Genomic DNA, 23687 nt, shown 5'->3' on the forward strand with positions numbered 1-23687 from the left:
GGTTACATGAGTATCATGGAGCAAAAGTGGACACTATAGTTCAACAGACTGCAACATCTATGGGTGGTGTAAGGCCATCTCCATCCGAATGGACAAAATAGAACCCCGTCCAGAATTATAGCCTTACAAAAAATTCTCTTTAAGAGAAGGATTACATCTGGCTAACCTGATGCCTATTTGGCAAAATAAGCACCTGATGGATTTCATAGAATTATAGCCTAACCATTGGTTGGAGATGAATTTTTTGACAAATCAGATCATTTTTTTACTTTTAGACTTACAGCTCTCTCCATTGGAGATGGCCTAAAGGAAGTGATTTTTGCACCCCCACCCCCCCCCCCCCCCCCCCAATTTCACGTTTTGCACACCCCTCGGCAACTCGAGTCCATGATTTTACTTATATTTTATTAATCAAATGGGTCGAGAAAAGAAAAAGGTGTGCAAGATATGAAAAATGGTGGGCAAAAATCATTTCCCTTATCAACCATCATATACAACATGGGAAAAGCTACATCCAAAGACCAACAAACAAATAGAAAAGTTTCCCTCCCACATTAGCCCCAGATTTTATACAAGCTTTTATGTCCCAACACAGCCTGAAATTGGGCAGCTCAAAAAATTCATAGATTTTGACATAATTCAACTGTAATAGGCAATAACCAATTGCACAAATTCTGAAAACCAAATAACTGTGCGCCCTCAGGGATAACTGCTAGGGGTATATGAAAGGTAGTCGGGGAAAGACATTTGCTCACATTATACAACAATTTTTCTGAGACTCCAGCATCTCTGGAGACCTGCAAAGGAAAGCAACGTTCATCAATCGATATAACTGCACCATATTTCGAAACAAATTGTGCAAATTGATGGTAAAAGCATGCTAACTGAGTTAATTTTCCGGACATGCGATTACTAGTAGAATAGTAGCCAAGAAGAAAGCTATCTGATTGTCCTTCGTAACATAACAGTGCATATTAAGTTTTGATATGACAAATAAACGTGCAGAACATCAATTTGCTCCAAACAGAATCTTCTATTCAAAATTTCAATCTCGGTGTCTTTCTCCTGCAGAACAGATTCAAGGTCTCACAGCTTTACAGAAGAGGCAATCTTCTCCTATTGATTTAGCAGTACATAAATATCCGATAATTGGTCTAGAATTCCGAATCTGAATAACTCTGAAAACCAAGTGGTTCGCTAATTCCAATACTTAACACTAAATGTACTCAGACCATTTTCCTGATAAGATTGCACCAACAGTTGTTCTTCCAAATAAATAAAATCTAACAGTATTCCATACGAAATACAAAAAATGAAAATGTGGTAATCAGATAATTTAAGATGTACGAGCAATTTAAAATTTGCATAAGAATCGATGATTCAGATCTTCATGATTAACACAGTAGAGAAGACTTACAGTTGTCCAAGGCTAGCTAGATCAAAATCAGGAGCTAGCTCTTGCACAATATCATTAGGTGGTTGGCCACATTCTTGCATTTTCTGCATGAGCTCAAAAATCTTGTTGAAGTTTCCAGAATCTTTTTCGTAGACTTCGTTAAGTTCTTTTATGAGTCCGTACTGGTGAGAATAACGTTCATAATCCTCTTTACTCAAACTTGCTTCATGCTCTTTCAACCACTTTGGATATCTTTCTCCAATTTCCTTCATTGGTTCATGAAGAATATCCTTAGACAACAGCTGCTGCATCATGGTCTCAACAATAGATTCCATGTCCTACACAAATAATAGGGGTTTATTCAACATGTTGGACATATAGATGTTTGGCCAATTCGACAAAGCGAGGAGGAAGGTAAAACGTAAAACAAATTTATCAAATACGAAGAACATTTAGTAAAGCATTTCTTTATAAACCAGATCCTAACACTTAAAAGGAGATATACAGAGATATAGGAGATTATTATGCTGATAAATATGACACCTTTAGAACCCACGTTAGCTCAAATTTTGCAAAACTCAAAAGCCCAACATTGCATATGTAAGTAAAATAGTCTCAAATACATGGAAAGTATAAAGATAAAATTGGAGGATCATTGAATCTAGGTCTACTATAGTTTGACTACTTCCAGGGCTATTAAAACAAATAAAATGACTTTTTATAGACAGTTTCAAAAGCATAAGGCATATGCACTTGAGAAATATACTCGTCGGTCGGGTATGGTTTAGATTATCTTTCGGTACATAATGAAAACAATACTTGTTTTGACCCCAAAGCTTTAAAGTTAGAAATGGTCGTTGAAACCATAACCAAAACTTTTAATTTCTAAAAATACTTCTTTCAAGCAATGCATGAGCCACTAACTGAGTGCTGGACTAATACGAAGATTACCAAAAAACATATTAAATGAAACACTGAATTGAAAGAATTTGTTTATGCAGAATATAATACACAAGAAAACAATATACATAAATACATACATATAAATATATACATATACATATACATATACATACATATAAATATATACATATACATACATATAAATTTATACATATACATATACATACACATACATACATACATATATATATATATATATATATATTGCCACCAGAGTCTTTGATGCCTACAATGTCGGGTGTCATGAAATCTAGTACCGAAAGGCAACCAAGGTTAAAACCATCTGAGACCAGTTGACCTTGTTTTGTCTAGTCGTTCGGCCACTTGAATAAGTAAAGCCTCTTAGAATATTTGGAAGGGTTAACACCTCAATAAATTTCCTTTAGCTATTTAAACCACTTCACAGTAGCAACAACGCAGACATGAATTATACTAATTTGTTTCATGGATGCAGCAAAGAATTAAATTTAATAACAGATAAAAATAATTAAGAAATTAGACATCATCTTACGCCGACCATAACTCAAGGCAGCACCCATCTTGTGTTGTCTGCATCAATTATCAACCAATCTTCCAAAAGAATAAGGTACGAGATATCAGTAGTGGATTTTGAGATTTTTGTTATTTTGTCCACAGAGTTGGATGGGGCTTAGTAGGCACCCAATGTTGGTCACAATATCTTCAACAATTATATTGGCATGACTACCGTTGTCTATAACCAGAATGTGAAATGGACCATCACATCGAAACAATGCTTGAAAAGTGCTCTCCTTCATCAATTCCTCTTCATTTTCTCCTACATAGTGATTTGATGATGTTGACGTAAAACCAAATAAGAACAGTTTTTATTTTAGTTCTTGAGTGGTAAAGGCAGTAGGAGTGTCTTTATAATCGAAGATCACCAATGTATCCAGACATTGTTCTCAAACAATGTCAGAAGCCATTACATGTTCAACAATTCACCTCATATTTAGATTTCAAAGTTCGAACTAGAGCTTACACTACTTACTGCGTTTTAGTTATAGACGTTAGAAGAAGTAAGCAAATGAGTCATAGAAGAAAAACAACCACCAAAGCTTTTCACAAGTATCAAGTCGATAACAAGGTGGTTGGTTCCACGTAACAATCCAATTCTTGTACCAACTGATAATCTCGGTAAAATGGTGGAAGCTCATCCTGATACAATAGAGGGTTATCAGTCTGTCCTTAGTTAACTTGCATCTGAACATAAATTCCTCAAACTTTTCGGCATAATCGATGACAGACATATTCCCTTCACGTAGAGACAATCACTAGTCCAAGAAACGTAAAAAGAAGGACAAGGGTCAAAATTTATCTTTCAATATTCTCTCTCCCCGACTCCATTGTACAACTGGTCCTTCATATGATATTTAATTGGCATTTTAAGGCCAGTTCCAAAGACTTTGGCACCAATTTCACTTTTGGAAAATCTGGTTTCGTGAACCATAGACAATTGCCAATCCAAGTATCAGTCCAGGTCAGATGGCCAAAAACTTAGGGCAAGAACCATAAAAATTCAGAAAACGGACTCTATATTCTTTACTGATAGCCTATCATAACCTGAAATCCTACAACTACCACACCAGAAATTGATCAATATTCTCCGTAGAAATATAATTAAAATCAGACATGGATCATAATCACACACAACCATCTGCAAACAAAATTTTGTTAGACCATACATTACAAAAATTTAAAAGAAACAATTTTCCAAGGAAAAGGAGGTTAACAGATCAAACTGCAAGTATTCACAAAAATCATGCATAACTGTGTCGGAAATACAATTTGCAAACCAATAACAGCTCAAACTGCATTCAAACCTAACCAAACAATAAGCAGAAAACCTTGAGAAAAACCCAAACAAGAAAGAAAAAAAAAAACAAATGTAATTCATACAAGCACAAAGCACATTACCTGAGACCCAGCAAGACTCTCGAACTGCTTGACCCAATCCTCCACCATTGCATCGTCCACAATATCATCTCCACCTGGTTTTGCACTTGTCACGGATTCGAGTCCCTTAACAGCTTCTCTTGTCTGCTCTCTGAGCTTATCAAGTGCCTCAGAAACATGCGATTCTCCTGAAACCTTTTGCTTCCCCTTTTTCTTTGCCCTTATTTCAGGTAATCCCATGCCAAGTCCTTGAACCCCAGCAGGCAAGGAAGGTTCTTTCTTGTCCTCCGTAGATTCTTTACTTCTATGACAAGTAAAAGAAAGCTAAATACTCAGTTTGTGGCATAAGTTCACATTTCCAGTACTACAAGTATCTAATCCATTATGCCCGACTTATTTTACGATTTTCTTCACGAATTTTTTCTACAATTTTCTTCACGGGTTTTGCTTATATCCGTAACTACATAAGTTGAAAATGCTGCTGCACAATTTGGGCAAAGGGAAATTACAAACACCCATCATTTGATTGCTTTCTAGGTTCGAAAACTAAATGTTGAATGAGATAACAATTCTAGACAACATTTATGAAGAGTTATAAACTGCTTCGGAACCAATAAATCAGAATTTCGATTCGCGATTTTCGTACTTACCACACAGTACCAACTGATAATTCTGGAGAAACACAAGCACGGAAATTGTAATATTATAGCATAGTAATTAGTAAAGATTGAAGCTTAGGAGATAGAGAGGAGGAGGGAAAGAGAGACCTTTGAAGGGAGGGTTTCTGGAGGTTGAGATTCTGGAAGTCATCCAAAGCACCTGAAAGAGCAATTGAAGGTGAAATCAAAACATGATGAGAGAGATAGAGAGAGAGCAAAAGCAAAAGCTTCTTGTATTACTATCGAGGAGTTCGTCTAAGTCATCGGAGTGGTCAGCCATGGATGAAGCTTCAACTGCTCCCTGTGTGAGGGTTTGGGTGTGGATTGGAATGGGGTTTTATGGAAGCGTAGAATTCGAAGGGATTGATGGAAAAGCAAAGCACCAGAAATGGCGTGGGGAGGCGGTCAAATCTATATGGACTTTTGATAATTTCAGCCTTCAACTCTTTTTGTAAAGATTTTGTTCAAAAAATACTCTTTTTGTAAAGATATTTTCTCTCTCTCTTTCGTGACCAACAATTTTACCAGCTACATGTGAGAGAAGTCGCACACAAAATACAATGGTATGTACAGTTCATCGATACGGGTTTTATACAAGAGTTAACTCATAATATTTTAAACTGCTTAGTGGTACGTACTATGGAAAAAAAATTGCAAATTGAAATTTTCGTTTGAAGGAAGTTTTGAGATCGAATATCAAGTCTATAGTTACATCTTACAATTTATAAATGAAGATAACTTTAATTAAGTTGAATTAATATAATTTTCTTAATTTGAAGTGAATTACTAAAAGTTTGGTTAATTACAACGTGATTCTTGGATTATACCTCAATTTGCATTTTGGTGTGCGACTTCAATTAGTAAATTGTGTAGTTCATCCGACTGTGTCATGTGTGACATTTTAATTATTTTATGTCGCTTCTGTCAATTTCATTGTTTTTATGTATTTATGACTGCTCAATTGCTAACTAATTAATAACTTATGATGTTAATCATACAAAATCATAAACGAGCATTAACCAAATCACATACACATCAAATGGAACAACAATTTCTATACTTCATCAAAACAATCTGAATTGGCCGTTTGTAGACCAGAAAATTCTTTCAAAAAGGGTTGAATTTACAAAAAGGGTTGTTAGATCCAATGGAAGTGTTAACACCCCTACTAGCCCTAATGGCTCACATGCCACGTCTTTTCCGGATTGTTGGGAGCATGTTAAAAGTCCTGTTATCAACTTAGTGAAGGATTTCTTTGCTAATGGCTAAACTCTTGCTTTGATAAATCATACTAACATTGCTTTGATCTCTAAAGTGGATAATTCTAAAACTGTGGATCATTTTAGACCTATTAGTTTGCGTAACGTCGGTTATAAGATAATTACTAAAATAATTGTGAAAAGACCGAAACCTCTATTAAAAAATCGTTCGTTAGATAATCAAGGAGCCTTTGCACTAGGTAAATCAATTTATGATAATATCCTCATTGCACATGAGTTCTTCACTAACCTCAATACAAAAAACAGGGAAAGTGGGACAGATGGCAGTTAAACTTGATCTAGAAAAAGCTTGTGATATCTTAGATTGACAATTTATTAGAAGTACTTTAAAACAATTTGGGTTTCATGATGGTTGGATCTATAGAGTTATAAAATGCATTTCTTCTATCTCCTTCTCCTTACTAATCAAGGGTGTTGTAAGAGGTTATTTTTACCCTTCCAGGGGTATTAGGCAGGTGACCGTTATCTCCTTACATTTTATTCTATGTATAGAACCTTTGATTAGGCATTTTAATCCGCTTGCCTCAAGGACTAGAAACCACATTGGTGTGTTATCTTCTCCTTTTGGGTTCAGGGTGCCTAATTTGGTTTTTGCTGATGACTATTTAGTTTTTGGTAAAGCTACTTCTAAAGCTGCTCGTAGCATCCTTAGGCCTTAGGGTCCTTAATATTTGTTCTGGAGCTTCTTTAATTTTCAAAAGTCTTCTTTGTATTTTTTTGGGGCCCAAGATGATTTAAGATATCAAATGGTTGGCTACTTCGTTTGATTATGTTGTTTGGATCCAAGTTCTTCAAGAAGCAAACTTCATTGCAAATGTTATCATTTCTTTAGGTCACAATGCTAGAGGTATGTGCATTGGGATAGGGTGCTGACTAGCGAAGCAAGACATGATTTGATGTTTGGCTGTATGGATCTTGGGTGTCACCGTGGCTCTTCTATGAATTATTGTCTTTATTTCCCAAAAAAATATCAAATCAAATTAAAAATAAAAATCAATGGGGTGAACTTGAAAGAAACTTCCCATGTACATGAATAAATGAATCCAAGAGTAGAATATGAAAATACATGGGCTATATGACTCGTTGTTTACATGTCTCGTGCCGAACAACTCCATGATTTAGGCACAGTGCGACCTAGGAGGGCATTGCAACTGCAATCACCTGGTGTCAGTTTCTATATTTTTGTCATGTGATTGAGGATCTTCTCACCTCTGATAGTCTCCTCAAACAATTAGCTTCGATACTAGCTGCTTGCTTGATTTCTGGTTCTGATGTGACCGACTTCTCTGTGGTTTCGATAGCCAATGTGTCAGTGTTATGGCTTTCACATCCAGGCAAGGCTTCAGACCCTTGGATTGTAGGATTTTCTTGAATTTGAGCATGGGAACTTGTTTCCACAGGTATGTCTTGGTACACATGGGGAGGCATATATTTCCCTTCTTGGGGACGAAAGAGAGTTTATGCGTCTGTTGTTGATAATTGCAAGTGTACAATATCGTCAAGTAATATAGTAATAAGTAGAATGTCGTTCAAACAAGGATAGGATTATCCTAAATTTACTATTGAGATTGACTTCAAGCTAAACTTAAATAAAAGAAGGATTACGTTGACAACTTCAAATATGCAAAGAAACGAAACGAAAGTAAAAATAACAATTGATCGAACATGAAGTAAAAGTGAATGAATTATAAAAGATTAATATATGGAAGCACTAGGACATCAGGTTCCTCATTCTCAATCCCATCTAATCCCGTTATTCATATTAACATTAAATTATTCCCATGTTGCTAGCAATTATCCCTTGATTCGTCAATATTTCCTATCAGAATGTACTAACTATGTTTCTAACTATCTACCAATGCTATGTCTAGCCACAAATATAGATAATCAAAACCCTTTACGCTAAATGGATAATTACATGATACTACACAAATCATAACCAGTAGGTCTACTCAATTATGTAATTCACGGTAATTGTTATGAGAAGCAATCTACTAAACTCAACATGTTAGTCACAATTTAGTTCTTCACACAAATAATGGCCAGTTATTTGATAACGACAAAGCACAATAACAATTATTCAACATGGAAAATAACTGAGATTAATATAAAATAACGAGAATTATATGTTCATGATAAGAGTACACCCTAGTCCTAGCAAAAAGACTCAGTTCATGATTAAACTAATGACAAACATGGATGAATTCGATGACATGGAATAAATCTTGAACTCCAACTTTGTATTTGAGTGTGTATGCGTTGGGAAATCTTGGAGCCTCTGTGGAGTTGTAAAACTGGTAGTCTATAAGTGTGCGTGATATGATCCTCGCCAAATTCCTTGTGGCGCTGGGTTCTTTTCCTTTATATGTGCCCTTTCTTTTTTTCTTTAAAATCCCCCTCCTCTTCTTAACTAATCCACGTGCCTTTTGGAATCTCAAAAACCCAATTCCTTTTGAGAAAAACATCACCGCATGCTTTGCACCGCCTAATTATATTGGGCTTCCTTTAATGATCCAATTTTCTATATGATGTACTATTCCATTCTTTGTTCCAGCCCATCAGTTCACATCCCACGCGGTAATTCTTTGTGTTCTCTAATTTAAGCTTTCAATTCCCTACTTTATTCATAAATTATCTTTTCTACAAAAACTCACACAAGACACATTAAACTCATAAATTCAATATAAAATCATGACTAAATAATAAGTGTAAGAGGTATAAAACCTGCATATAAAATCAACCTAACAAATACCCCCAAACCTGTATTTTGCTAGTCCTCAAGCAAAACATAAAATGAAAACAAATAAAATTAACTAAAACAAAAACTTAACTAAGCCCACTTTCTCTGGTGAAACGATTTCACTGAGCATGTGCAACAAGCCTTTAAACCCTTAGGTGTCCCTAGTCGGAGGAGTTGTGTCTCCTGAGGGTTTACAATTTACGCTACCCATAAACGCTTTACTAAAAAGCAAAGATGTTACAGTTATCACTTCCATCAATTAATGAAAACCAATGCATGCCAATCACACTTCCAAAACTAAAGTTATGCCCTTATAAGTCAATGCATCACAATGGAAAGTGTGTAGCCAACATCCTAAGCACTCAGGCTTAAAAACCTCCACACTTGGTGTGTGTACAAATTCACCTCGACTCTAAACCTCACTAGATGTCACTCAAATTTCTCACAGAACCTAGGCTTTCTCTCTTAACAAGCATATGTGATGATTTTATGCAAAAGGAATCAATATATAATCGCATATGATCAACATTGAAAAACAACAATTTCTGAAAACATATCTCATGAAAGGAATCGAATACTAAGAACATAGGTATCAACCTTCACCAAATAAGCTAGACTTCCCTATAAATTTGTTAGGTCTTTGAAACAGTTGTAAAGTAAGGCTAGGTATTTGGGCAAAGAAAGAAAGGATAAGGAAAAAGAAGAACTTGAGAAACACCAAGACTTCTTTGTATGTACGTATGCTGGCACCCCTTTGAAACTTAATGTACGATTTGTGGCCTCTAGGACTCATGTTATATGAATGGTACAATTTCTCTTCTTTTTCTTTTTCTTGAAACTTTTTTTTTCCTTTTTTTTTTTTTTTTTACTCTTGAAATAACTACAAGAAATAATAATAAGACACATGGAACCTCGGTACACGCCACTTCTTTGATGTAGAACTCAACCTTGATTTCTTATGGTATCACCTTGGTATCTCTCAAGCTATATGGTATGGCTAATATAGGGTAGAGTGGATAAGAATTTATGTGGGTGATGAAAGAAAAGGCTAAATGTTTGGCTTCAATGGGATTAATGGAGCACACAAAAGGGTAGGAAATAGGCCTTTTTGTAGTGGAAAACATGCATAGCCTAACATCGTTTCTATAGTTCCGTCTAACCCAATGAAAAAAAATACCCAACATATATTAAAGTTCTTTAGTACCCAATGCAAACTAATGTTAAAGAGATCATAAAAATTAAAGAAAGAAATTGAAAAGTGTTTTAAGAGTAGAAACAAACAAACCCTCTCAAAAAAAAGCATAGGCTCAACAACTCACATGGGTAGTCTCCACTATTTCTCCACATCATCCAAACATGGACAATTTGTCCACCGAAGTACTTGAGACATGGCAAAATGAATGGTACAAAGAATGTGATGAACAAACCTTCTAGGCAACCCTTTAGCAAAGGAAGAAAAATTTAGCAAGACATATACATCACCATTAATATTAAAGTAATAACCTTAACAACTTATGTTTCCACTCTTATTGTTTCCAACAAATTCTAACACTCAATCCCAAAATTTTAATTCCTACTCATCCTTTAAATTTTGAAACACAATTCATCACATAAAGATGTATAAATAAAAGCATGGAAAAAAATGAGATAAAGAAGGAGAATACACCTATTTTTGGGCATCATGGAAGAAGGAATGGCTTTAAAAATAATGAATTCCGAGCCAAAATTGTTGTCTTCATCATAGGATAAAAATCTACAAAAATAAGCAAAACTGGCTTTTAGTGACAAAAAATTTCCCAGAAACCATCGCTAAAAGTATGAACAAGCCCTTTTCTGACGGAGATCTTTGAAGATTGTCACTAAAGCTTTTTTATGACAAAAAATCTGCAGAAATTATGCAGCAAATTTACATGTTTATTTTCACTTTTTGAGCTTCTAAACCTCCAAATTCACAATGTAGGTCGAATTTCTATCCCAAATCTATTCCAAAACATCATATTAAACATTCTTAACATGTTGGCATCGTCAAATTAACTTGAAAAATATCCAAAATTAATTTAGGTCGCTAAGTTGATTATGACCAAAAATATGAACTCAAAGTGCAATTTTGCAATTTCTTTGGCATATAACAACAAAAACCACTCCAAACACATTTGAAATGACAAACTAAACATGTTCAAATCATCATGTGGGTGAAGAAATAAATATTATTAAACTTGGAACACAAAAATCTTAAATGTTGACCTTAAAAACAAAAATTCAAATGAATCAACCAAACTAACAAAAAAAAAAAAAAAAAAAAAAAACCTATTCTCCCCACCCCAAACCTAAACTAAACATTTTCCTCAATGTAATATCACAACATAAAGATGCAATGAGTAGCATGGGCAAGAAAGGAAGAAAATGCAAAACTAATAAACAAAGAAAGGAACGACTGAACTTGGTTGGGTTGCCTCCCAACAAGCGCTTAGTTTAAAGTCCTCGGCCCGACTTGGCTTTGCAATCACTCGGGAGAAGCAAAGGTCACAATATTCGTGTTTCGCTCAAAACTGGTAGAAAGATACAGTTTCAATCGCTGTCTATTAACTTTGAATGTAGTATTAGTTGTATGATCACGAATTTCAATCGTTCCATGCGGAAAAACTTGAACAACTATAAAAGGACCAAACCATCGTGTTTGCAACTTCCCAAGGAAGAGTTTCAACTGAGAATTAAACAAAAGAACTTGCTGACCAATATAGAATTCACAATGAAGAATGTGTTGATCATGCCACTTTTTGGTACGTTCCTTGTAGATTTTAGCATTTTCATATGCATCATTATGAAATTCTTCCATCTCATTCAATTGATGAGCTCTCTTTTCTCCCGCTACGCCCATCTCAAAATTAAGCTTCTTCACTGCCTCCAATTCCATTGGTAGATGACATGCTTTTCCAAACACCAATCGATACGGAGACATGCCAATTGGAGTCTTGAATGCAGTATGATATGCCCACAACGCATCATCCAACTTTGCAGCCTAATCTTTGCCTGAAAATCCCCGAGTCTTCTCTAAAATCTACTAGATCTCTCGATTAGAAATCTCAACCTACCCACTAGTTCGTGGATGATAAGGTGTACCAACCGTATGCGTGATTCCGTATTTCGCCAAGAGAGAATTACAGAGACGATTACAAAAGTGCTTGCCTCCATCACTAATAATGGCACGCGGGGAGCCAAAGCGAGTGAAAATATGCTTCCAGAGAAAATGAACAACAACCTTAGCATCATTAGTGGCTAAAATGATTGCTTCAACCCATTTTGAAACATAATCTACAGCTACCAAGATGTATTGATTGCCATAAGATGATAGAAATGGTCCCATGAAGTCAATATCCCATACATCAAAAAGTTCGACTTCTAGAATATTATTCAATGGCATTTGATGTATGCTTGAGATATGTCCAACATGTTGGTGGCGATCATATGCATAAACAAAAGTATGGGCATCCTTAAACAATGTAAGCCACTAAAAACCAGATTGTAGTACCTTGACAGTAGTCTTTGTAGCACCAAAATGACCACCACATGTTAGAGAATGGCAATGTGGCAAGATTTCCTCCATCTCGTCATCAGGAACACACCATCTTATACATTGGTCTGGACAATGCTTCCACAAATACGGCTCATCCCAATAATAATGTCTGACTAAAGAAATGAATCTTTTCTTCTGTTGCCAAGTCAAATCAGGAGGCATGATATCATTAACTAAATAATTGACATAATCTGCATACCAAGGATTGACTGAAGATTTAACGATAAAGAGCTGCTCATCAAGGAATGTTTCGGAAATAAGAACTAAGTCATTGTCACCTTCATGATGCATAATTCGAAGAAAGATGATCTGTCACCACATTTTCAGACGCCTTTTTATCCCATATCTCTAAATCAAACTCTTGTAATAATAACACCCATCAAATCAACCGAGGCTTTGCATCTTTCGTGGATAATAAATACTTCAAAGCTGAATGATCGGTGTAGACAATTACCTTTGAACCAATGAGATAAGAACGGAATTTGTCTAAAGCAAAGACAACGGCTAGAAGCTCTTTCTTGGTAGTGGCATAATTCAGTTGTGCATCATTGAGAGTTCAAATAGCATAATAAATCACATGCATGAGCCTGTTTTTCCACTGACCCAAAACTGCTCCAATAGCAATCACTTGCATCACACATATTCTCAAAAGGTAATTCCTAATCCGATGCAACTATCATAGGGGTTGTCGTGAGCTTCACTTTCGACACATTGAATGCCTCAAGACATGATGAATCGAATACAAACTCCGCATCTTTAAGGAGCAAGTTACACAACGATTTTGTAATTTTTGAGAAATTCTTAATAAAACAACAATAAAAACCAGCATGACTAAGGAAACTTCGAACTCCTTTGATGGAAGTGGGTGGCAATAACTTTGAAATTGTCTCAATTTTCGCCTTGTCTACCTCGATGCCTTTGAATGAAACTTTATGACCCAAAACAATCCCTTCTTGCACCATAAAGTGACATTTTCCCCAATTTAAAACTAAATTGGTTCTTCACATCTTTGCAAAACTGAGGACAAATTATCTAGACAAGAATCAACGATGAGCCAAAAACTGAGAAGTCATCCATGAAACCTCAATACAACGCTCCACCATGTAATAAAAAATACTCATCATGCACCTTTGAAAAGTAGCAGGTGCGTTACATAACCCAAAAGGCATACGCCTATATGCAAAGTACCGAAAAGGCATGTGAATGTCATCTTTTCTTGGTCTTCTAGTGTAATCGGAATCTGATTATAACTAGAATACCCATCTAAAAAACAATAGTAGGCATATCCCGCAAGTTTATCCAACATCAAATCAATGAACGGAAAAGGGAAATGATCTTTTCGAGTCTCATTGTTCAATTTCCTATAATCAAGGCATACTCTCCATCATGTTGTAGTCCTCGTCGAAATTAACTCATTCTTGTCATTCTTCACCACTGTAACTCCACCCTTTTTCGGTACCAAATGCGAAGGACTCACCCATTTACTGTCTGAAATTGGATATATTATTCCAGTCTTAATAACTTCAAAATCTCAACTCGAACCACCTCCTTCATATTTGAATTTAATCTACGTTGATGCTTAACTGAAGGCTTGTAATTGTCTTCCAACAAGATCCGATGCATACAAATAGACGGACTAATTCCTTTGATGTCAGCAATACTCCAACCAATTTCCATTCTATGGCTTCTTAACATTCTCAATAGTTTTTCTTCTTCAACTTCACTCAAAATTTGCAGAAATTATAACATGTAAAGTCTCAGAAGCTCCCAAGAAAGCATACTTTAAATGTGAAGGCAATGGTTTCAAATTAAAGGTAGGTGCGGCTATGATACTTGGTTGCAATTTTGAAGGTGCAGGTCTAAGGTCTTTGAACTCCAACCGTCCACTATTTTCAACCGATTTAAAAGCATCCAAGTAAAGAGCACATTCCGCTAAAAGTTGATTTTCATCCTCTGAAGTAGCAGCATGAACTAGTGCAGCTTCCATAGGATCATTGGGCTTCTTAACTCTGAATTTTTCTGAAATCGTGGTATCAACTAGATTGACGCGAAAATTTTCGTCCGCTTCTCTTGGAAAACGTTCAGCCTCAAACACTTTAAATGTTGTTTTCTCTTCCCCAACTCTCAATGTCAAAACCCTTTGTTCCACATCAATTATAGTCCTTGTCATGATAAGAAAAGGTTGACCCAAAATCAACTGAGTCTTGTAATCTTCTTCCATATCCAACACCAAGAAATCTACTGGAAAAATCAGCTTGTCAACCTTCACTAACACATCTTCGATAATTCCCTCTAGATATGCAATTGATCTATCCACCATCTGCAAAGAAATAGTAGTGGGTTTAATTTCACCCATTCCAATGTTCTTAGCAACAGATAAAGGTAATAAATTAGTACTAGAACGCAAATCACATAACGCTTTTTCAAATAAATTAGTGCCAATAATGCATGGAAGTTTGAAACTCCATCTATCTTTTTGCTTGAGTGGAAGCTTTCTTTGAAGGATTGCACTGCATTCTTCTGTCAATCTTCTCATGATCGCCAAATTTTCTTTTCTTTGAGATGATATCCTTCATGAATTTGGCATAGTTCAGCATCTGCTCCAGAGCATCAGCAAATGGAACATTAATATGCAATTTCTTAAACATCTCTAAGAATTTGAAATACTTCTCATTTAACTTATTCTTCTTGAGCCACTGAGGAAAAGGAATAGGAGGAACATATGGCATCATGGGGTGGACAACATGCTTAGTTAGTAGCATAGCGGCAATGGCAGATTCCTGAGAAGTGTCGGCGGTGGTTCCCATGGTGGCTGATGGTTGTACGACAATTGGTTGCTGCTCTTGTGCAGTTTCAACCTCTATCTCCTCAATATTTGGTCCCAAATCCACTCTAGTCTTTACTTGTTTTCCATTCTGAAGAATTATTGATTTAGCTTGCTCATGGTTTCTCATATTAACTTCAGTTTGTCTTGGAAAAGAACCTTTTTCTCTAACTACGAATGAATGAGCTAACTGCCCCATTTAAACCTCCAAATTTTTTATCAAAGCAGCCTGGTTTTGAAGAGTTATCTCAGTTTTGCTTATAAATTGATTTGTATTGACAGAAAAAGTATTCACGTTACTGGCAAGCTGAGCAATGACATCTTCCAAATTATTCTTCTTCTCTTGAGGTTGAAAACTTAATGGTGGCTTTTGCACATTCTGATTGTTGACCCTTGAGAGATTTGGATGGCTTCTCCATCCTTGATTATAAGTGTTGGAGTACGGATCGTTACCAGGACGTCTGTAAGCATTCACCATGTTCGCTTGCTCTTGGACAAATTTTGGAAAATCAACTCCATACGGACAACCAACTGTGGCATGACCAGGAACTGCACATATGGAACAAACCTCTTGAACTGGTGCTCTCCTATTCATAGAAAGCGAACTGTCCAATTTACTAGCAATCGCATCCACTTGTGCCTTTGAATCAAATCAATAGAATTATTAATCTCAAAAACTCCTGCATGTCTTCCTCTTGCTTTAGAATGTTGTGTTTCGAGTACTAGAGTATCAAAAAGTGCTTGACATTCGGCTGGCGTCTTGTTCTTAATTGATCCCTCTGCGTAGTTGTTCACTGTAGCTTTGCTTGAAACTGTTAATCCTTTATAAAATATCCACATGAGAACTAGAGTAGGCAAACCATGGTGTGGACACTGAATCAACAAATTATTGAATCTCTCCCATGCCTCAGAAAAAGTCTCATCTACCTGTTGAGTGAAATGCATAATATTATCTCTAAGGGTACTGGTCTTCTAAGTCGAAAAGAATTTTTCCAAAAAATTATTTTGACTATCGTTCCAACTTGTCAAGGTTCTAGGCCTCAAAGAATTCAACCAAGTCTTCGCTTTGTCTTTTTTAGTGTACGGAAAGACCTTCATCCTAAGATGTACCTCGATGACTCCTACCATGCCATGTTTGACACCATATTGAAGATATCTCTAATATGTGCCAATGGATCTTCAGTTCTTATGCCATGAAAAGAAGGCATCATATTATAGTGGATATTCTTCAATTCATAATTCCTTGTAGCTGCAGGAAGAGCTATGCTTGACGGTGATTCCATAATGGTTGAAATATCAAGATCTCCCATCGTCTCATTTTGAGCTAACGCCATCATGCTCTCTTGCTGCTTTTCTTTCTCACTGACTTCTCTTTGTTGTAACATCCCACATCACCCAGGGGAGTGGATCATGTAAGCCTTATATGTATATTCCCATCTCTACCTAGTACGAGGCCTTTTGGGAGCTCACTGGCTTCGAGTTCCATCGGAACTCCGAAGTTAAGCGAGATCGCGTGAAAGCAAATCCCAGGATAGGTGATCCACTAGGAAGTTCTCGTGTGAGTTCCCAGAAACAAAACCGTAAAGGCGTGGCCGGGGCCCAAAGCGGACAATATCGTGCTACGGTGGAGTCGAGCCCGAGATGTGGTGGGGGCCCAGGTTAGGATGTGTCATTGTTCTCTTTGGATTTCACAAAGTCTTTTCTCAATTTTTGGTTCAAAGTCAAGTAGTACACAATCCGATAAACGGGTACCAAGCATTCACCTTCAAGAAGCAATGAAAAAAGTGAGAATGCAACTAGAAAATTAATCAAAATAAATAAAATAAACGAAAATAAAAATAAAATAAACTGAAAAATCATAGAAGGAAAATTAAACTAAATTCGATCCAAGGCAGCAGCGCCAAAAACTTGTTGTTGATAATTGCAAATGTACAATATCGTCCAAGTAATGTAGTGATAAGTAGAGTGTCGTTCAAACAAGGATCGAAGTAACCTAAATTTACTATTGAGATCGACATCATACTAAAATAAAGGAAGGATTACGTTGACAACTTCAAATATGCAAAGCAACAAAACGAAAGTAAAAATAACAATTGATCAAACATGAAGTAAAAGTGAATGAATTATAAAAGATTAATATATGGAAGCACTTGGACATCAGGTTCCTCATTCTCAATCTCATCTAATCCTATTATTCATATTAACATCAAATTATTCCCATGTTGCTAGCAATTATCCCTTGATTCTTCAATATTTCCTGTTAGAATATACTAACTGTGTTTCTAACTATCTACACATGTTATGTCTAGCCACATATATAGATAATCGAAACCCTTTACACTAAATGGATAATTACACAATACTACACAAATCATAACCAGTATGTCTACTCAATTATGTAATTCATGGTAGTTGTTATGACAAGCAATCCACTAAACTCAACCTGTCAGTTACAATTTAGTTCTTCACACAAATAATGGCCAGTTATTTGATAACGACCAAACACAATAACAATTACTCAACATGGAAAATAACTGAGATTAATATAAAATAATGAGAATTATATGTTTATGACAAGAGTACACCCTAGTCTTAGCAAAAAGACTTAGTTCATGATTAAACTAATGGAAAACATGGATGAATTCAATGACATGGAATAACTCTTGAACTCCAACTTTGTATTTGAGTGTGTATGCGCTGGGAAATCTTGGAGCCTTTGTGGAGTTGTAAAACTGGTAGTTTGTAAGTGTGCGTGATATGATCCTCCCCAAATTCCTTGCGGCGCTGGGTTCTTTTCCTTTGTATGTGCCCTTTCTTTTTTTCTTTAAAATGCCCCTCCTCTTCTTAACTAATCCATGTGCCTATTGGAATCTCAAAAACCCAATTCCTTTTGGGAAAAACATTGCCTCATGCTTTGCACCGCCTAATTATATTGGGCTTCCTTTAATGATCCAATTTTCTGTATGATGTACTATTCCATTCTTTGCTCCAGCCCATCAGTTCACATCCCACTCGGTAATTCTTTGTGTTTCTCTAATTTAAGATTCCAATTCCTACTTTATTCGCAAATCATCTTTTCTACAAAAACTCAAATAAAACACATTAAACTCACAAATTTAATATAAAATCATGACTAAATAATAAGTGTAAAAGGTATAAATCCTACATATAAAATCAACCTAACAGCGTCTGGGTCAGGCGGGTAAAGAGTTTGAAGCCCGACTGGCCGATTTGTAACTTGGTGATCTTTTAATCGTTTGAAGTTAGCAAGACACTTCTTTCTAGAGAGATGGCGGTCATAAAAGGCCAGCTTACCACATTTGATATTTGCACAAATCACATGTTATTGGAATAACAATTGCAGTTTCAGAAGTTTTCTTGTGCTTTTTCTTGCACTTTGAACCATGTTGTTGTCCCTGGATCTTATTTTTCTGTTCACTTTCCACTAATTTTTCATGGCTAATAGCTTCTGTGGGTAAATTAGACATGCAATTTTGTTGGACCCTTAGTTCAATCCATGATTTGATAGCATTTTTCATCTTTTCAATTTTCTTAATGTTCTTCTTTTGTCGCTTTCCATTCTTGTGCTTCTCAAGAACTTCCAAACTAGTGCATGTAGCCTTACAAACTTCACACCAAGCAACCTGGGGGTTTTGGTCCATTTTAGATCCCGAATTCTTAAAACTAGAGGATTCGGATGAGAAGATGTTGAAGCAACACCACGTTGGGGAAATTCATAGGACCACTTGTAGCCCGACCATGTGTTCCCCCACTGAAAGATGGCCCAACACCACTATATCTCATGTGGCTGTAGCTAAAATTTCCTTAGTTTCTTCTGAAAGACTTGTCGACTTTTTCACCACTACTTGTGTACGAAGGTTGACCAACCTACAAAAAATAAATATTCAAAGGTTTTCAAGAATGTAGAAAGTTGGATACATGCATGGTGAAAAGGATCAACAAGGTTTGCAATCATAAAGATATTAAAAACCTCCACAATGACTTATGCTCAAACTACGTATACTGAAAACCAACATAAGGGATGTCAGCCAAAAAAATACAGTGAGACAAAAATGATAATTGGTAACATAAAGGAGCAAATACTAGGCAAAGAGATGTACAAAACCTCTGGTTAAACATAATATTTACAAGAACCAAAGAGACAAAATTCATCAAGCTAACCCAACATATAGTCCATACCAAACTAATAACTCTTATCATTCCTTTTTGCACATAAGCTTCCTAATCATTATCTGGATATAGTAAAGATAATTGTCAATCTGCATTCAAATTTGCAGGTGATTTAAACTAATAAAGCTAATACCTGCAGCAACGCTGGTGGCTTACTTTCAACGTATTACAATAATAAAAGTTAGAATAGCTAAGATCACCAGAACATCAAGCCAGAAGTCATTTGAGTTCATGTATATGCACCTATTTTATAGTTTTGCTAATTAATAGAAAGTATTTCATAGTTTCACCGAAGAAAGAAAAATAAATTTTGAAGTGGATGGTGACGGGAAGAAATCATACATGGTTGAATTTGCAGGAGTAACTACACTTTAGTCATCACTATTCACTTATCAGTTTTAATCACACAAGGACCCGCACAAAACACCATGAAATGTGTATTACAAAGCTTGGAGATCTTATTATTAACATGAAACATGCAAAAGTGTGTAACATATCAAAACCAAACGTCATAAGTCCCCTAAGACTCAAACAAGCAACAGAAAAAACACGGCAATTACATGCTTTCTTTCATTCTACCATAGAGGCACCCAAAACCATGCTAAAGAATCACATCTCAAAAAATAACATTTGTACGTGATCTTGAGTCTCTACATTTAGCATCAGATTACATGCATTTAAAAGAATCTAATCAATGGATTAATATAATGAAGTTCTATTATTCCACATCATCATAATTAAAACTTCACCTCAAACTGTAGAACTTACCCAGTTCCCATTTTTTAGTATCTCATTTTTACTTTTATCTTAATTGATTAACTCTTTCCACCCTCTTCCCAAACTCGCATTGCCATGGATGTCATCTCTGTAACTGTCTAATATAACTTAAAAAATAGATAAAATAGTTACAATTGAATGATATTGCAAAAACTGTCAGCCTAGCAATAACAGCTAAATAACCATCTACTGGTTGGAATGATTGCACTGATGGCATCCATATAGGAAAATAGTTTGTGATGCGAGATGGTAGGGAAGTTGGAAAGGGTTTTGATTGAAATACAGTACAAAAGCTGACGTGGAATAACTATGTTACGTTACATTAATCAAATAGTTAAGATCTTTCTAAATGTGTGCAAATGCACCAATACTAAATGTAGAGACTCGGAATCCATCTGTACAATCAGGTTGTACATCACGTCAAATTAAAGCAACTAAAAATTCAAGAGTAGTTGGAATTATGCTATAAACATTCACAAGAATCGCAACTAAGAAGCTATAAGTAACTAACCAATCTGGTAATTATGAAAAAGAATGCACATCAGTTGCAACAACAACAACAACAACAACAACAAAAAAGTCTTATCCCACTAAGTAGGGTTGACTATATGAATCCTAGAATGTTATTTTGCTTGGTTTTGTGGAATGTCATTGCACCATTGCACAACAGTTACAACTAACATATTATCTCAAAGCAATGAACGCAATTTAAATTGAAGAACATAATTACCAAAGATTAAAAAAAAAACCAGATTAGTTCCACTTAATTGCACATTTGGATGCAATTCTGCAAACAAAAGGTGACCAAATAGCCCTTAACGAATCTGAATTCAACAAAAACCATTCATACTCGTAATTAACTTAATAATGGGATTCCAACTTCAATACACTAAACAATGACACAGAAAAAACAAGCATTAACTCGGGCCTGGTTTTAATGCCGAGTGTTTTAACCGTTAGATTCGATTTATAGAACTATTAGATTTTCTAATTTCAATCTTAGCCATTTATTTTTTGTATCATTAAACAATTTTTCCGCTAAAATTCAATAACACATCTATTTTTCCCAATTAAATCACAATGCCACTACTCTGATCAATAAAAAACAGGACACTGTAACGGTTAATGCACATGCATCTTCGCCACACCCACCTTGAACCCCACAAACTGCGACAATAGTCACTCCCACCTAGGGTCCACCCATTAAGGAATGACAGGATGAATCCCACACGATGGCACTGCCCCCATTTGAGGAAGTTGAACAGGCGGCGGATAAAGTTGTTGCTGTTGATAGACATTGGCATGGTTGGATTGATAATAACCAGATTGCTGGTGGTAGTGGTATTGAGGTTATTGTGGGCGCTTATAACAAAAGCAGTAAGCTTGGTTCACTTGAAATATGTTGGTGTGACCTTGTTGCTACTGTTGTTGTTGTCGGAATTTGTTAGAATTCCTCTGTCCCACATCGGCTAGAAGGCTTGAGAACAAACCTTTTAAATAGAATTACCCCACTCTAACTAACACCGAGGCCTTTTGTATTAAAACCCCACACCTGACGGATTGAGCAGGTAGCCAAGTGGGGACAGTATCAATGTTGATGAAGTGGGCCCATGGCCCGTCTACCTAAAATTTAAGATGGTATCAAACCCAGGAGACGGGCCCGTACTGCCACGTGAACGGGTGGGTCCCCTTTGACCCCGCGCGAATAGGGACCTACCTATTCACGTGGCATCTCTTGGCCTACGTGGAGCTCTTCGTTTTCAAGCTAACCTACCATTAGAATTTTGGGGAGAAAGCATACAAACTGCTTGCTATTTAATTAATCGATTACCAACACCTTTACTTTCCCATCAAACACCATATGAACTCCTTTATAAAATGCCACCCACATACATACACCTACATTGCTTTGGGTGCCTATGTTATGCTACCAACCTTTTGCCAATGCATAAATTTGACCAACGAGCACATTGTTGCATTTTTGTAGGATACCTTCTAGGTTAAAAAGGATATAGGGTTTATGACCTTACTACACGTAAATTCTTCTCATCAAGTGATGTTGTTTTCTATGAACATATATTCCCTTTTCAAAGTCTACCACCTAAGTCCCAACCTGATGCCACATTCCTTCCCACACCACAACTCCTAGACTTTGAAAACAACCATACACATTTCTCCATACCAAGCCCTAATGAGCCTGCAACTGCATCGCCAACGATCCCCACCCTTGATACACCTTCCTCATTAGCATCATCTACATCAGCGCCACCTACTCCAGCGCCACCCACTTCAGCGCCTACCTTAGACACCTCATTGTCATTCTCTCCACCACATGGCTTATTGCCTACACCACCACCAAACCCCCCCTCCCCCCCCCCCCCACTTCAACATTCTTCACGTGTACCAAAACCCAATGTTCGACTTCACGATTTCCACCTATACCATGCATCCACCGTTGCCCCTAGTTCTTCATCCTTTTCCACAGGTATGCGGTTTCCTTTATCTATATGCCTTTCTTATGAACAACTTTCGACTCTTTACAAGAGTTTCATTTGTAATGTCACTACACATATAGAACCTGTGACCTTTGAGCAGGCAAAAAATGATCCCAAATGGAGAGAGGCCATGGCTGCTGAGTTATTAGCACTCGAACAGAATAATACATGGACCATCACATCCTTGCCTCCTAGACATCGTGTCATCGGTTGCAAATGGGTTTATAAAATCAAATACCACTCGGATGAAACCGTTGAAAGATATAAAGCTCGCTTGGTCGCCAAGGGATTTACCCAACATGAGGGAATTAATTACAGAGAGACTTTTGCACCCGTAGCCAAACTCACAACCATGCGATGCTTGCTTGTCGTTGCCGCTGTTCGCAATTGGTCCCTCCACCAAATGAATGTTCAAAATGCCTTCCTTCATGGCGACTTAACTGAGGAAGTTTACATGTACTTACCTCCTAGGCTTCGTCAGCAGGGGAATACTCGAATGGTTTGCCAACTCAATAAATCTCTCCATGGCCTTAAGTAGGTATCCTAGAGTTGGTTCCAGAAGTTCTCCAGTGCAATTCGCCAAGGTGGCTTCGAGCAATCCATGGCCAATTACTCATTATTCACAAAGGTATCAGGTGATTCCTATACAGTGGTACTCATCTACGTAGATGACATGATTATAGCAGGCAACAACGATTCAACCATAGCCAGTCTTAAAACTTTCTTCACACCCAATTCCGTATAAAGGATCTTGGCCATTTACGATATTTCCTTGGTGTTAAGGTTGCGCGTTCAGCCACTGGGATCTCAATACCACAACGGAAGTACAGATTAGATACATTGGACGAAGCACGCCTACTTGGGGAAAAGCCGA

At 36.5% G+C, this 23687-nt stretch overlaps 1 protein-coding gene, 1 non-coding gene and 1 pseudogene across 2 annotated transcripts; 1 reads left to right on the forward strand and 2 right to left on the reverse strand.

The window, feature by feature from the left end:
* Positions 1 to 533: 533 nt before the first annotated feature.
* LOC137711383 (peroxisome biogenesis protein 19-1) lies at positions 534 to 5494 on the reverse strand. The gene is made up of 5 exons (XM_068450618.2): positions 5173 to 5494; positions 5041 to 5092; positions 4295 to 4577; positions 1418 to 1734; positions 534 to 797 (listed from the first exon to the last, which is right to left on the reverse strand). Exons 1-5 carry the CDS (start codon positions 5210 to 5212, stop codon positions 752 to 754), a joined length of 738 nt encoding a protein of 245 aa, XP_068306719.1. The 5' UTR covers positions 5213 to 5494; the 3' UTR covers positions 534 to 751.
* A 1903-nt stretch (positions 5495 to 7397) lies between these two features.
* On the reverse strand, positions 7398 to 19774 carry LOC148696397 (uncharacterized; annotated as a pseudogene).
* On the forward strand, positions 16207 to 16313 carry LOC137711763 (small nucleolar RNA R71). The gene has a single exon (XR_011065110.1). It is a non-coding gene; the product is annotated as a small nucleolar RNA R71 (small nucleolar RNA).
* Positions 19775 to 23687: the final 3913 nt, after the last annotated feature.

Source organism: Pyrus communis, chromosome 6 (assembly GCF_041283825.1).
Source record: "Pyrus communis isolate YQ-2024b chromosome 6, ASM4128382v1, whole genome shotgun sequence".
Lineage (NCBI taxonomy): Eukaryota > Viridiplantae > Streptophyta > Magnoliopsida > Rosales > Rosaceae > Pyrus > Pyrus communis.